The sequence below is a fragment of the Kogia breviceps genome, chromosome 3 (genome assembly GCF_026419965.1).
Source record: "Kogia breviceps isolate mKogBre1 chromosome 3, mKogBre1 haplotype 1, whole genome shotgun sequence".
Taxonomy (NCBI): Eukaryota; Metazoa; Chordata; class Mammalia; order Artiodactyla; family Physeteridae; genus Kogia; species Kogia breviceps.
This window is the reverse complement of record NC_081312.1, coordinates 149,215,270-149,231,266: the sequence shown is the minus strand read 5'-3', so window position 1 is coordinate 149,231,266 and position 15,997 is coordinate 149,215,270. Positions and strand designations below refer to the sequence as shown.

General features: G+C 39.9%; 1 protein-coding gene across 6 annotated transcripts in view; it reads right to left on the bottom strand.

Annotated features, from left to right (window-relative positions):
- The window catches only part of DMXL2 (Dmx like 2), a 178,297-nt gene extending 162,803 nt beyond the window's left edge, over positions 1-15,494 (bottom strand). For all 6 annotated transcript variants that reach the window (XM_067029865.1, XM_067029868.1, XM_067029866.1 and 3 more), the window contains exon 1: positions 15,139-15,494. In XM_067029865.1, the coding sequence (XP_066885966.1) occupies positions 15,139-15,225 (87 nt within the window). In that variant the 5' untranslated portion in view covers positions 15,226-15,494. The remainder of the gene's footprint in view (positions 1-15,138) is intronic.
- Positions 15,495-15,997: the final 503 nt, after the last annotated feature.

The window sequence follows — 15,997 nt, the reverse complement described above, 5'->3', positions numbered from 1 at the left end:
ACGTGTTAAAGTGACTACTAAAAAATGCCACAGAAGTATGAATACTCTCAGATCAGTAACCTAAGCTTCCATATTAATCAATTAGAAAAACAAGAGCAAAACAAATTCAAAGCATGCAGAAGTCTTGAAATAATAAAGATAAAAGGAGAAATCAAAGTGACAACAGGAAAACTATAATGTGAACAAAATAAAAATCTGGTTCTTTGAAAAAGTTCAATAAAACTTATAAACCTCTAGAAAGACACACAGAAAGAGAGAAGGCATAAATTACGAACACCAAAGAAAAAAGAAAAATTGGGACTTCCCTGGTGGGACAGTGGTTAAGAATCCGTCTGCCAATGCAGGGGACAAGGATCCAGGAAGATCCCACATGCCTCGGAGCAACTAAGCCCGTGCGCCACAGCTGAGCCTGTGCTCTAGAGCCTGCGAGCCACAACTACTGAGCATGCGCACCACAACTACTGAAGCCCACATGCCCTAGAGCCCACAGGCCACAACTACTGAGCCCGTGTGCTGCAACTACTGAAGCCCACGCGCCTAGAGCCTGAGCTCCGCAACGAGAGAAGCCACGGCAATGAGAAGCCCGTGTGCTGCAACAAAGAGTAGTCCCCACTCACCGCAACTAGAGAAAGCCCGCGTGCAGCAACAAAGACCCAACACAGCCAAAAATTAATTAATTAATGAAAAATAAAAAGATAACTTTAAAAAAATTTTTATTTTAAAAAATAAAATAAAAGAAAATACCAGTACTAATCTTGCAAACATTAAAAAGATAATAAAATACTATAAACAACTCCATACACATAAATATGACAGTGAAATAGAAAACAAGACTAATTCCTCCAAAACCAGAAACTACAAAAACATACCCAAAATGAAATACATTACCTTAACAGTCCTTTAATTGTTAAAGAAATTGAATGTGTAGATAAAATCCTAAAATTCTGTACAACTGAAACTAATATTGTAAATAAACTACAGTTCAATTTTTTTAAAAAAAGACCTTCTGAAACAGAAAAGTCAACACCCAGATGATTTCACTGGAAAATTCTAATAAAATTTATAGAATGACACCAATTCTACCTGATCCATGACAGAAAATAGAAAAGGAAGGAATACTTACTAATTCATTTTATGAAACCAGCATTAAAATAATACCAAAACCAAACAAAAACAATACGAGGGAAAAAGACTATGGATCAAGAATGAACATAGATGCAAAAACACTCAACAGAATATTAGAAAATCAAATCTAGCCCTATATAAAAAGGATAATACACACCATAACCAAGTGGGGCTTATAGTAATACAAGGCTGATTTTATTTGCAAAAAATCAATCAATGTAATCTACCACACTAACAGTTTAAAGAAGAAAAAAAAATCACAGGACCATATCAATTAAAAAAAAAAAAACATTTGACAATATTCAAGATGACTTCCTGATAAAAACTTCCAGCAAAAAAAGGAATATAAGGACATTTTTTCAATCTTATAAAGGGAATACACAAAACAAAACAAAATCTAGGACCAGTCAGTGCAGTAAGTACAATAGAGCAAATTAGACATGACTTAATAGGATTAGCAGGACTTCCCTGGTGGTCTAGTGGCAAAGAATCTGCCTTCCAATGCAGGGAATGTGGGTTCAATCCCTGGTTGGGGAACTAAGATCCCACATGCTTCGGGGCAACTAAGCACCAGTGCCACAACTACTGAGCCTCAACTAGAGAGCCTGCATGCTGCAAACTACAGAGCCTACAAACTCTGGAGCCCACGTGCCACAACTAAAGAGAGAAAACTCTCACGCCACAACTAGAGAGAAGCCCTGAGCAGCGATGAAAGATCCCGCATGCCTCAACAAAGATCCTGAGTGCCGCAACTAAGACCTGAAGCAGCCAAACAAACAAACAAACAAACAAAAAAAAAAGGATTAGCAAATGGATTAGAAAAAACCAATCAGAATTCTGAAAAGGAGGAAAAGAAAATACAGTAGAGAGGGTTTTACACATAGAACTAAAGGGAGAAGGTCTAATATATATTTTTTTCTTTTTTGGTTGCATTGGGTCTTCGTTGCTGCGAGCAAGGGCTACTCTTCGTTGTGGTGCGTGGGCTTCTCATTGCAGTGCTTTTCTTGTTGTAGAGCATGGGCTCTAGGCCCGCAGGCTTCAGTAGTTGCAGCATGTGGGCTTCAGTAACTGTGGTGCGGGGGCTCAGTAGTTGTGGTGCATGGGCTTAGTTGTTCTTAGTTGTTCCATAGCAATGTGGGATCTTCCCAGACCAGGGCTCGAACCCGTGTCCCCTACATTGGCAGGCGGATTCTCAACCGCTGCACCACCAGGGAAGTCCTAATATATTTAATATATTAGTCTCATGAGGTCAATGGGGCAGAAACAATATTTGAAGAGCTATTAGCTGAAAATTTTCCAGATTTGATGAAATACATCAACTCACAGATTCAAAAGTCCCAAAAAGGATTAAAAAGAAAAAAAAAAGGACACCTAGACACAACACAGTAAAACACCAGAAAGACAAGAAAAATCTTACAAGCAGCTAGAGGGAAAAAAATTAAAATACAACTTCTAAAGAAGCAACAAGCTGGCAGCTGACTTCTCAACACAAACAGTGGAGGCAAGAAGATAAAGGAGTGATATCTTCAAGATGCTGAAAAGAAAATACTGCCATCCTCAACCTATGCAACCTAAGCAAAAATGTCTTTCAAGAAAGAAACACAAAAGGGACTTCCCTGGTGGCCCAGTGGTTAAGAATCCGCCTTCCAATGCAGGGGACGCTGGTTCTATCCCTGGTCGGGGAACTAAGATCCCACATGCCGTGGGGCAACTAAGCCTGTGCGCTCTAGAGTCCACATACCACAATTAGAGAGCAGACAGACACACAATGGAATATTACTCAGCCATAAAAAAGAATGAAATAATGCCATTTGCAGCAACATGAATGGACCTAGAGATTATCATACTAAGTGATGTAAGTCAGAGAGAGAAACACAAATATCATATGGTATCACTTATATGTGGAATCTAAAAAAAAAAGATACAAATGAACTTATTAACAAAAGAGAAATAGACTCACAGACACAGAAAACAAATTTATGGTTACCAAAGGGGGAAGGGGAGGCAGGGATGAAATAGGAATTTTGAATTAACAGAAAAAATAAACAACAAGGACCTACTCTATAGCATAGGGAACTATATTCAATATCTCGTAATAACCTATAATGGAAAAGAATCTGAAAAAGAATATACATGTATGTATATGTATAACTGAATCACTTTGCTGTATACCTGAAATACTATAAATCAACTGTACTTCAATTTTTAAAAATTTTTTTAATTAATAAAACCAGCTTTGTGGTATGCAGGTAATGTAAGTCTTAACAATATAATACTTACATCCTTAAATGTATATATTAGAAAAAGAGGCTGCAATGTTTATCTCAATAAATTAAGAAGAAAACAGCAAAACTAATCCAAATAAAGCAGAAAGAAGGAAATAATAAATCAAGAATAAGAGTTAATGAGATAGAAAATAAATATATAACAGAAAGAACTAGTAAAGTTAGAAGTGGGTTATTTTAAAAGATTAATTAGACTGATAAACCTCTACTGAAGGAAAAGAGGAGCCACAAATAACCAATGATAGTAAAGAGAAAAGAAGCAATATAACAGATGCTGCAAACCTTAAAAAGATAGTAAGAGGTCGCTGTGAACAATTTTAAATTAATAAATTTGAATATCTACACAAAAGAATAAATTCTTACAAAAATAACTACCCAAAACTCATTCAGGAAAAAAATACAGATAAGCATTCTGAAATCAAATAAGCCTCCTCCATGAGGTCTCTGTCCACTTTACCAAAATGGTAAGAGCGGTTATCTCTGGATTGTACAATTACAAATGATTTTATCTTTCTTCTACATTTTTCAAACTATCTACAAGGCATGTGTTACTTTTTAAATTTTAAGGGGAGAAAAAAGAACTTGGAGCCTTAGGTTCCAATCTTTTTTTTTTTCTCTCTCATTGAAGTATAGTTGATTTACAATATTATGTTAGTTTCAGGTGTAGAGCACTGCATGGAGTATAATCTATAATTATAGATTATACTCCATTAAAAGTTATTACAAGATAATAGCTATAATTCCCTGTGTTTTACAATATATCCTTGTTGCTTACCTATTTTATATATAGTACTTTGTATCTCTTTATCCCATTCTTCTAATTTGCCCCTCCCTCATTCCCTCTCCCCTCTGGTACCCACTAGTTTGTTTTCTATATCTGAGTCTGTTTCTGCTTTGCACATCATTTGTTTACATTAATTTTTAGATTCCACATATAAGTGATATACAGTATCTGTCTTTTTCTGACTTATTTCACTAAGTATAGTATTCTCTAGGTCCATCCACATTGCTACAAATGGCAGAATTTCATTCTTTTTTATGGTTGAGTACTATTCCATTGTGTATATATGTATCACATCTTCTTTATCCATTCATATGTTGATGGACACCTGGGTTGCCTCTATATCTTAGCTATTATAAATAGTGCTGCTACAAACACTGGGGTGCAGGTGTCTTTTCGACTTAGTGTTTTCATTTTTTCTGGATATACACTCAGAAGTGGAACTACTGGATCATATGGTAGATCTATTTTTAGTTTTCTGAGGAACCTCCATACTGTTTTCCATAGTGGCTGCATCACCATTTACATTCCTACCAACAGTGTACAAGGGTTCCCTTTTTTCTATATACTCTCCAACATGTATTTGTAGACTTTTTGATGATAGCCATTCTGACAGGTGTGAGGTGATATCTTGTTGTTTTGATGTGCATTTCTCTGATAATTATCAATGTTGAGCATTTTTTTATGTGCCTGTTAGCCATCTGTATGTCTTCTTTGGAAAAAACTGTCTATTCAGGTCTTCTGCCCATTTTTTTTATTGGGTTGTTTGTTTTTTTGATATTTTTTTTTACCTATATGTTTTGGAAATTATCCCCTTGTCAGTCATTTGCAAATATTTTCCATTCCATAGGATGTCTTTTCGTTTTGTTGATGATTTCCTTTGCTGTGCAAAAGCTTTTAAGCTTAATTAGGTCCCATTTGTTTATTGGTTCCAGTCTTAATTCTGTCACAGGGTCTGCTGTGTAGCTTTGATTAAATCCTTTAATTCCTAGATCTAAAATTCCTATACTAGATCTAAATTGTAAAACATTTCATTTCATATACCAATTTAACATACAAGATGGATATTAATCCTTCCATTTCAAAAAAAAATTGTGTAACTGGCACTATTAAATACTACCAGAAAGAAGGGCTATTATTCAACTACTTTACCAAGTTAACTAGTTTATAGCTTAAAACAGCATAAACCAACAGTGTACAACAGTGCATATTTAATGGCTGGTTTGCCTTAGAGGGTATGCACAACGCCTAGGTGCTCAAATATTTTTTGAATCAAGGATGACCAGGAAGTTAGGCTAAACAAAATTCTACTAGGAAAAGGAAACTTTCCTTTTTATTTTCTATATTTCAACATTGTTTGAATTATGAGTTTTTCACAACGTAGATATTATATTAATAATGTTAAAACAAAAAAGTGAGTTCTTTATGGTTTTTGTTTGCTTTTTGGTTTTAATGGCCAAATTGGGCTTTTGATTATATAAAATTTTTCCAGCAAAAAATGATAGCCACGTTCAAATGTTCCATTTGTCTATGTATTAGCACATTCTTCTTTTTTCTTTGGCTACGCCCCACAGCTTTCCCTGACCAGGGATTGCACCCTCATCCTCGGCAATGAAAGCACGGAGTCCTAAACACTGGACCACCAGGGAATTCCCAACATTCTTAAAATTACTTTCTAAAGAAAATCTTGCTTCTAATCAAGAATACTCCTTTGGCTGAGTTCAGTTTACCACTAGGTGGGGAAACCACCTCAATCATGTCTTTGTCAGCCTCCTCAATTCTCAATTCCAGGCCCAGCTGAGGTATTTTTTAAAACCTATAACTCTTAAAAAATCTCTACAGGGCTTCCCTGGTGGCGCAGTAGTTGAGAATCTGCCTGTCAATGCAGGGGACACGGGTTCAAGCCCTGGTCTGGGAAGATCCGACATGCCGCGGAGCAACTAGGCCTGTGAGCCACAACTACCAGGCCTGCACATCTGGAGCCTGTGCTCCACAACAAGAGAGGCTACGACAGTGAGAGGCCTGCGCACTGCGATGAAGAGTCGCCCCCGCTCACCGCAACTAGAGAAAGCCCTCGCACATAAACGAAGACCCAACACAGCCAAAAATAAATAAATAAATAAATAAATAAAAATTGAAAATAAAAATCTCTACAGTCCAGGTATTAGGTTAATCGCTAATTTTTTTATGTATTAAAGTCTTTCAAAAGCAAAATTGTGAAAAATTTAGAACTGCTTAATAGGCACATAATCTGTCAATTCCTCTCAAAACATTAATATGCATCCTTAGAGTAAACCAGACCAGCAAAGCTTTATACCTGGATTGTATTCTCTTAGCTCTCTCTGTCCCCATCCTATAAAATTCATTTATCTAAATATGGCCTAATGCCATCGACCTATATCAAAAAGTACTGTAAAAAATAGCCTTATAAAAGTGGTTACCATATTTACTCTAAGGATGTTGTATATTATTACACTAAGTGCCCTTTCCATTTATTAATTTATTGGGTACTATTTTGTACCCAATAAATTTTTGTTCTAGGTGTTAATGAAATAGCAGTAAAGGGTATTGAAGGCACTCAGGTCTTTCTTCTGAGTGAAAAAAGAAGTCATTTGAAAGTTTTGAACGAGAGACTAATAAGATCCGATTTATACAGTAACAGGATCATTCCACTTTATGTTGAAAATAAACTGAAGAAGTATAAGACTAAAGGCAGACAAGGCAAGGAAACCTGTTAAGAGCCTATTGCCATAATCTTGGAAAGAGATGATGGTGCCCTGGACCAGGGTGGTAGCAGCACAGGTGATAAGTGGACAGATTCTGGATACATTTTGAAGGTATAGCCAACAGAAGTTGCCAACATTAGATCTGGGGTGTAAATGAAAGAAAACAGTGAAAGATTCCAAGGGAACTGGAAAAAAAATAAAGGTAAAAGGTAAGGTAGTCATTTACTGATTTAGAGAAGGCTGGAGGAAGAGAATGTTATGAGACGGCTATTAGACATTCAAAAGGGAGGTGTCAAAGAAAAGCTGGATACAGAAATCTGAAATCAGGCTGAAAAGGAGTACTTAAGGGAAGTAAAGGACAACCAGGAGAGCTAAGTAAAGAAACTATTTCAATGAGGAAGAAAAAGCAATTTTACAGGACAGAAAGGGAGAAACTGTTAGAGCAATGCCCTTGAGTAGATAAGAGGGAATGGCACCTGGGATATTAATTGGGGTTTCTCACAACCGCAGCAGTATTGATGCTTTAGGCTGAGTAATTCTTCATTGTGGGGAGCTGTCTTGCACATAATAGGACGTTTATCAGGATCTCTGGCCTCTGCCCACTAGATGCTAGTCCTTCCCTACAACCTTGTCAACAATCAAAAATGTCTCCAGGGCTTCCCTGGTGGCGCAGTGGTTGAGAATCCGCCTGACGATTCAGGGGACACGGGTTCGTGCCCCGGTCCGGGAGGATCCCACATGCCGCGGAGCAGCTGGGCCCGTGAGCCATGGCCGCTGAGCCTGCGCGTCCGGAGCCTCTGCTCTGCAACGGGAGAGGCCACGACAGTGAGAGGCCCGCGTACCACAAAAAAAAAAAAAAAAAAAATGTCTCCAGACACTGTCAAACGTCCCAGGGGGCAAAATCACTCCCAATTTAAGATCATCAGTACCAATGGAGGAACTGGCCTTTCCTGGAAACACTGACAATTCATCCATATAAAAGATGCTGTGGTTATTAGAGTATATGATAATAATTTGAGTATCTCCTGCTGATTAGATCCTCCTAAGTACAGATATAGTCAAGGCCAGAGAAGACATGAGGAAGGGGCCAGAATATAACAAAACTGAAGTCATTACTCCTAAGAAAATGTCAGCATTTTGTTATTGAAATGCAGAGACCATATAAGCTATGTGTGTCTTTGAACTTAGTCTAAGCCAAAACTTTTATGTTTTGGGCGAGGGGGGGTCCAATCTATGCCCTCTTGCATAATGCCCATATAGTTTCAGGTTTCCTGGGTTTCTTCTAAAATCACAAGAGGAAAACGTCATGACTTAGTATGAATTAAATTAAATATCATTACAGAGAGGGCTCAATTTTTAGAGGAATAGCCCTAAAGGAACACATCTCCAATGATAACCTAAGAGGATGATATTTATGCCTTTCAAATCACCCCACCAAATTATCAGGTAGTGTTTAAAGGAGTCTGGTTCTATTCAGTGACCCCTTTATACCTCGTGAATTCTCCATCAGAGATATAAGCTAACCATATTTTTAGGTGTTTAGGACGGAGGGAAAGGAGAGCATTAAAGGAGGCTTTAGCAATCATGAAATGAGAAAGTTTGAGAATAAAAGCACAGTCAATTGGTTTCACGTATTATACGTCAAGGGCCAGGGTTACATGAGCTATCTCTAAGAGCAAGAAAATACAGTCACACCACCTGTGAAAGTTGCACCTGCTTGCCTGCTTCCTCAATAACAAGTCCTATCCTGTTATATCACAAATTAGGGATCCAGAGCAAAAATAAAACGAAAAAGGATTCTACAAACTCAAAAATATTGAAAACCCTAAAACTTCTATTAAAATATTTGGTTTCCAAACTTGTTTAAAAAATAAGCCACAAGCTAAAAGAGCCTTACTTGAATCTGAATTACAGATATTCTCTATTATTATCCCCTTTTAAACACTGCCTTGCCTTCTATCACAGAAGGAAATTGAATTGGTCAGGCATGACTTGTTTTTCCACTGCGCCATTACAGTTGTAACCCAACATCCTATACTCTTTTTGATGATTAAATACTGAGACTCTGATTTGTTCTAAAAGTTTCTCAAGATCCAAATTAAGATACTGATTATAATTTCTTCTTTTAATTGAAGTATTTACATATTTACAATGTTGTGTTAGTTTCAAGTGTACAGCAAAGTGATTCAGTTATACATATGTACGTATATATTCTTTTTCAGATTCTTTTCCATTATAGGTTATTACATGATATTGAGTATACTTCCCTGTGCTCTGCAGTAGGTCCTTGTTGTTTACTTATTTTATATACAGTCGTGTGTATGTTAATCCCAAACTCCTCATTTTTCTCCCCCCATCCTCACTATCCCCTTTGATAACCATAAGTTTGTTTTCTATGTCTTTGAGTCTGTATCTGTTTTGCAAATAAGTTCGTTTGTATCAATTTTTTAGATAATTTCTTAAGTCATCCTTCAAATACTCAAAAAGCTAAGAACAGAAAGTAAAGGAGTAAATCTATTTAGTGGGTGGCTGAACACCATCACCCTGGCCCATCTCCCACTCCGCACTGTACTCTGACAGTACCAGATACTGAGGATACAATCATAAACAAGAGCCTCCTTCTCGACTGTGAGCCCAAAGAAGAACCACTACTTCACAAAGGCTCTGCATGGCTTAATCCCTGAGCCAGAAAGGAAGTCAGGCTCCCTGACTGTAAAGTCTGACCAACAGTCTTGTACATACATACAAGTGGCGGGGCACAGAGACGCTAGACCTACACCCTCACCACAGTCACGTTATGTTTCAGGTCCATTTTCTCTTTTGCCCCTTGGAAATCTCTAGAGAGGTCTCTATAAATTCCATCCAAGGTCTGAATAGTTAAAGAGAACCTAATTTAAGAACCTCATTTTACAGATGAAAAACCTAAAAAGTTTCAGCAATTTGGCCAATGTCATATAAGTAGTTGGTCTCTGACTTCCCATTTCTGAGGAGGCATTATTTGGGGTTATACCAGAGTTTCAGGGTAGCTACTAGGAGTCTTCTCACTCTAGAAGGCAGGCTAATTAACAATCTACCTAGGGACATAAGTAAAAACTTATAGAACCTCATATTCACCTACAGGTTGACACCAAACACAAGGCCACAAACTCTAAAAGATATCAATTTAAATAAACAAGAAGCTACTCTCCAAGAATAAATGGGCTAATTTCTCTTGGGAACCATGCCCGTTCTAAATTCTTGACTTCTGTCTTTCCCTTTATTCTCAGCATAGGCTGTCAACAGGTGAAGTCATTATACCTATTGATAACCAGCCAGTACAAAAGCATTTTTCTGTCCAACTCTCCAATTCCCCTGGCCAAAAGTGATCTCTTAGTCCTACTGAATTCCCACAAGAATTTAAGTGCCTCACAATACCACACAGCTGACCTGCTATGGTTAAGTATATGTCTTAACTCCCCTAGTAGATAGATTACCAGTTTCTTAAACTTTTTAAATAAACTCCCTGAAATCCAGACTATTTTTTTTGTTCTTTTTTATTATTTTTTTTAATCTCCACAGAGCCACACACATCCATGTGCTCAACAAACACTTGTAAATGTATAAACAAGCTGATTATTTTCAAAGTTCAGTGTTGCCATAATTCTAGGACTAGAATGTTATTATGCTACAGTAGAATTAAAATATATCTAAATGCTCAAAAGAGATCATATATGACATAATATAACATGTAACATAACATTATCTTCTAACTTTTAAATAAATGTTTTTTCATTCATTTCATTCACTACTAGAAAAAACAAAAACAACAAAAGTCAAGAATGTCAGAATACAAATATATTTTCCTAAAAAGCTAAGGGTAATGTTTGCAAATCATATTTTTCAAAATTCTAACAGTACTCGCTACTTAATAAAGAAGTCCTGTGGGGTTTTTTTTTCAAGTCCTGTGTTTTGTTTTGTTTTGTTTTAATCACTTTTGTGAAGGAATAGTCACCCAATAATGTATCCTTTATATCACACCACTCCTTGGCTTTTGTTGTTCTTACCATCTAGAAATGCTTACTACTACTCTGTCTTTCCAAGTCTCAATCTTTCATGAAATCTTTTATCTTCCCAACTACATGTGATCTCTTTCATCTGACTTACATTGTAATTATGTACATCATTTTTTTATCTCTGCAAGTATATTATAAGCCCCCTGAAAGTGGAAATTACTTACTAATTTTTATAAACTTTTTTCATCAATGTGTTGAATTCATATCAGAATGGAGTAACATCAACTGCCCCTATATGTCTGAAAATATAGTCTGTACCCCTTAGGTGAAAAGAATATTTTAATTATATTAATAATCATCATGTACCATCACTATTTTAATTAATATTCTAATGCTTACAGAAAAGTAAAATTTAAAAAAAACTAAGTACTATTTTCAGAAAGTAATAAACAACATAAATAAGGAGAAATTTAAACTATTTGTTGCATTAAGCCTTAAAACATCCACTTACCTGTAAGAAGGTAGGTGGAAATGTACTGATGGCAAAATAAACTACAACAAAGCTCATACATCAACCTTTGGACTACCTGGGACCTGACGTATTACAGGATAACAATATTTCCCAGGACTTAGATCTTACATTGAAAAGAACAGAATGATCAAAAGGTGATATTTAGGGCTTCCCTGGTGGCGCAGTGGTTGAGAATCCGCCTGCCGATGCAGGGGACACGGGTTCGTGCCCCAGTCTGGGAAGATCCCACATGCCGCGGAGCGGCTGGGCCCGTGAGCCATGGCCGCTGAGCCTGCACGTCCGGAGCCTGTGCTCCGCAATGGGAGAGGCCACAACAGTGAGAGGCCCGCGTACCACAAAAAAAAAAAAAAAAAAAAGTGATATTTATGCAAGTCTATTTATAAAATTACAATTGAGTGTTTTAAAAAACTCCTAACTGCCAAAACACAAATGAAAACCATCACAGCCCACATGCTAGCACTAAAAGTACTCATCATTGGGTATGTCCACTACCAACTGCATCACCATGTCAACACAGTAGAGATCGTGCCCTGACAACAAAACCAAGCAGACATTCACTGCCCAGCCGATCACACCACCACCACCCACCACCTCCTATGCACAGTGCAATATATATATAACAGACTGTTTTTCAATTACAATGTCATGAACACTTCAAAATTCTTTTAGAACAATTCCTTTTCAAAAACTTTTCTTATAGACTCTGAAATAAATGATCTGCCCTATTTTGAAAAGGTCCTCAGGTTACCACTGGCTAGCTCCAAGCCAGTCTTACCTTCTACACTGGCCATGTCTAGACCTTCCCCACATATACACACCCTTCAGAGCAAGAACTTTGACAGGAAAGAAACATACTACAGAGAAAAGCCCACCAGATGAGAAGTCACAAGACCTCCATTCCAGTCAAGGCTGGTCCCCTTGTTAGTCATCTGACCCAGAACTAAAGTTTTTTCATCTGATTGCTATACAAATCAAATGGCATGCTTTACATAGAGGAGTTTTACCTTTTTTTTAAATTTCATTTTTACTATACTAACACAGGCATTAAAATAATTGTTAGCTGATTCCTGAGTACTTGAAAACAGCTTGTTCTCATTTTTTTCAAGCAACTCTGTTCTTCATAGAGTCCAAAAGGTCATTTCTAGTTCAAGGCAAAATTATAACTGGATCAGTGCATTCTAAACTAAGATACTGGGACTTCCCTGGTGGTCCAGTGGGTAACACTCCATGCTCCCGATACAGGGGGGCAGGGTTCAATCCCCGGTCGGGGAACTAGATCCCACATGCATGCCACAATTAAGAGTTCACCTGCCGCATCTAAGAAGTCCACATGCCTCAACTAAAGATCCCACATGCCGCAACTAAGACCAGGCACAACCTAAATAAATAAATAAATATTTTTTTAAAACCTAAGATATTAAAACGAGATGGTGTGCAACATGGGTGTGTAAATGCCAAAGGGCCAAAATAATCAGTGTCACAGGCAGGCATTCTAAACCAGGTAAATTGAGTCATTATTTGGGAAAACAAAAAGCAAGGATTCTCTTGTTGCAACATAAAAATGCAGGCTAGAGTGAGAAGATTGGTATGTCTACAGCAGAGGGGCCAAGATGAGGAGTATATATAATCAAATGTAAAGTCAAAGACGGCAGAAGAATATCTGACAAATTTAAATTTCACACCACAGCTCTTAGAAACAACTACATATTCTTGAGCCAAGAATGATATGGTGAAATGCTGTTTGAAGATTATTATACCAGCAGCTGTGTGAAGGATGAATTAAAGTGATCAGAGATGTCAGGAAACCAGTTTGGAAGTTTTTAATATTAAGTAATACAAATAAGGTTCTACAATAAGCTGGTAACTAAGGACATGAAAAGGGGTAAATTTGGTAGTCACTGCAGAGAACTAGATTTGGTGACAGGTTGAAAGAGGGAGGTGGAAAAAGATATGAAAATGATTCCAAGGACCTGGTCATGGGCAGCCTACAGCATAACCACACCTGTGCAGCACTAATGGTTCTGGCACTGGCTTTTCCAGACTGCACCTGAACCTGTTTAGCCCTATATACCAGCCTCACAATGAGATACCACTCTACCTTAGATGGAAACATAAAACTACCACGACCATATTAGTGTGGAGATAGCCCATAGGCCAAGATTCCAGATTCATTTCTTGATGGAGAAAGCCTGTTCTTCTAACCCTGGGGAACTTCCTCCCCACATACACAACTAAGGGAGAGGGAAATTTCTTCTCTCTATGCCCCCCAAATTGTCTACACACTTGAAGCCCAAGCTCAAAACTATATGGATCTTTTAGGTCACAAGTACACTAAACACAGATGACACCATTGATAGGGATAGGTGTAACAATTAAGTCAAGCAAATTATATTTTTTAAGGGTTCATTCTAAACTGGTACAAAGCCAAGTTGATTACCTTTAAAATTAAAATGGCCAAAAAGCAATCTTATGGGGTTATTTCTAATGTATCACAATGATAAATTCTGCTCCTGAATGCACTGTGCTACATAATGATTCTGCAGTTTTGCAGGAGCTTTTCTTATTTCTGCAGCTTTAAAAACATGCTACTGGAAAACACATCAGATCAGAGTGTTTCCCTTGTCTAAAAAGCATACCATTATGCTATTTCCAATTTCATCAAGGAGTATGGTTATTAATAACAATGTGTATTTAATCGAGGTCTAATTGTCTACAGTTCCTTCCAAGGAGGACCATGTCTAAATTTAACACAAAAAAGAAACTCATGTTAATCCATGGGAGTCTCTCTGTGGGTAAATGAAGCTCTAGAGCTTGGTTTGAATTGGCTATACTAACAACATTCCATTCTCAGAAGGATTAATCCATCCAAGCTCCTTGAGAAACATGTCTATTTCATCCAGATTTTTAAGAGATTCTAACACATTATCGTTTACATACACTTTAATCTCACAAACAGGAAAAACACTGTCATAAAATTTTCACATTGCCCTATCTTTAAAACAAACCAACCAGCCTATCTTGCAAACGGATTAAAATATTATCTAGGAAGGTTACCAAACCGTGATCTCGTGATAAATAAGAGCTCTCCAGGCCACTGTCACTCTAATTATTCCATTATAAATTTCTCGGAGGCAGAGAATGAATTTTTCCATTTTCTTGTTGGAATTAAGATTCTGCATATCAGGAGGTACGGAGGGTTGGGCTTAAAGCCACCGGCTCCAGCGGCTCCTCAATGTCCTAACACGACAACCAGGGGGAGCCAGGCGCAGCATCGCCTCCACGCTCCGCAGCGAGGCAAGACCGAGTCTCTGCGCCTCCAAGCCGAGAGCAGGTGCGAAACGGACGCAGGTGCAAAACGGACGCTCTGGGCTTTCAGCGGTTTCACCTTCCTCCACCGCAGACCCGGGAGCCATCCTAGGAGAGGAACCGTCTGGTGCAGTCACCCCCGGGGCCCGTTTGCTGAAGGCGGACAGGGCGGTGAATTCATAAACCTTTCCCCTGACTGGCAATTTCCTACAGCAGCCGCAGGAATCACAGTCCCACGGCCCGCCCCGCTAAACTGGGGTGCAAAGGGGACTCGGGTGGGGCCTACCAACACCTCGCAGCCTCCCGGGGAGGCGTGGGCCGGGGACAGGGGGTCTTGGCCCCCGCGTAGAGACTGCGGTCTCTCCCCCTCGGGCTCCCGGACACCGCTCACCGTGAAGGGGACATCCTCGACGCTGCCCACGGAATAGCAGTTGTCTCCAGGGTTGACAGCTCCGGTGAGGACCTGATGCAGATGCATCTCCGGAGCCCCGGCTGGCCAGGCGAACGCACTAGAGACTCAACGAGCCCCGCTCCCGGCCCTCCTCCTCCGCCCGCGAGAGCGCTTCCCGCTCCGCCTCCCTCGGGACCCACCCCGCAGCGGCTCGGGCTTAAGGCCTCGCCCCCCTTTTGCCTTCCCCCCGCCTGGTCCCAGCCATGGGAGCTCCTCGGCCGCCGCCGCCGCCGCCCGGATCGCCGCTCGGCTGCGGAAGTGCCCGGATGCTCCCACTGCCTGCTGCACCGGCGCACAAATGCGGGAGGAGGGCAAGGGTGCTTGCGGGGGGGGGGGGGGGGGCGGGGGGGGAGGGGCTGGGGAGCGCGTGGCCGGGCGCGTGCTGGAAGGGACGCTCCACCCGAGGGAGATGGGCGGCGCGCGCGCCCACCCTCCGGGCAGCGCCGATCTACTGTAAGGGTAAACCCCTCCTTCCGCTGCTAAACCCTTAGCTCAGTCCTCCCCCCGCCCCGCGTTTGCGCGTGCGCGCGCAGAGGTTTCCAGGGCAATTGCGCGCCCCGCGCGGATCCTTGTCCCGGGATTGCGCGCGCAGAGGTGCGGGAATTCCCTTGAAGCCTCCAGGCTGCGGCCGCTGGGGGCGGCCGCGGGGGTGGCCGCAGGACGGAGCAGAGGTCGCTCCGGGACAAGCCGCAGTCCCACTTCGGAGACGCACCGCGAGTATGCTTCGATGAGTCTTTAATCCATTACCAAGTACACTGCATAATGGTCAGTGCAGTTGACTTCAGGAGGACACCCGTCA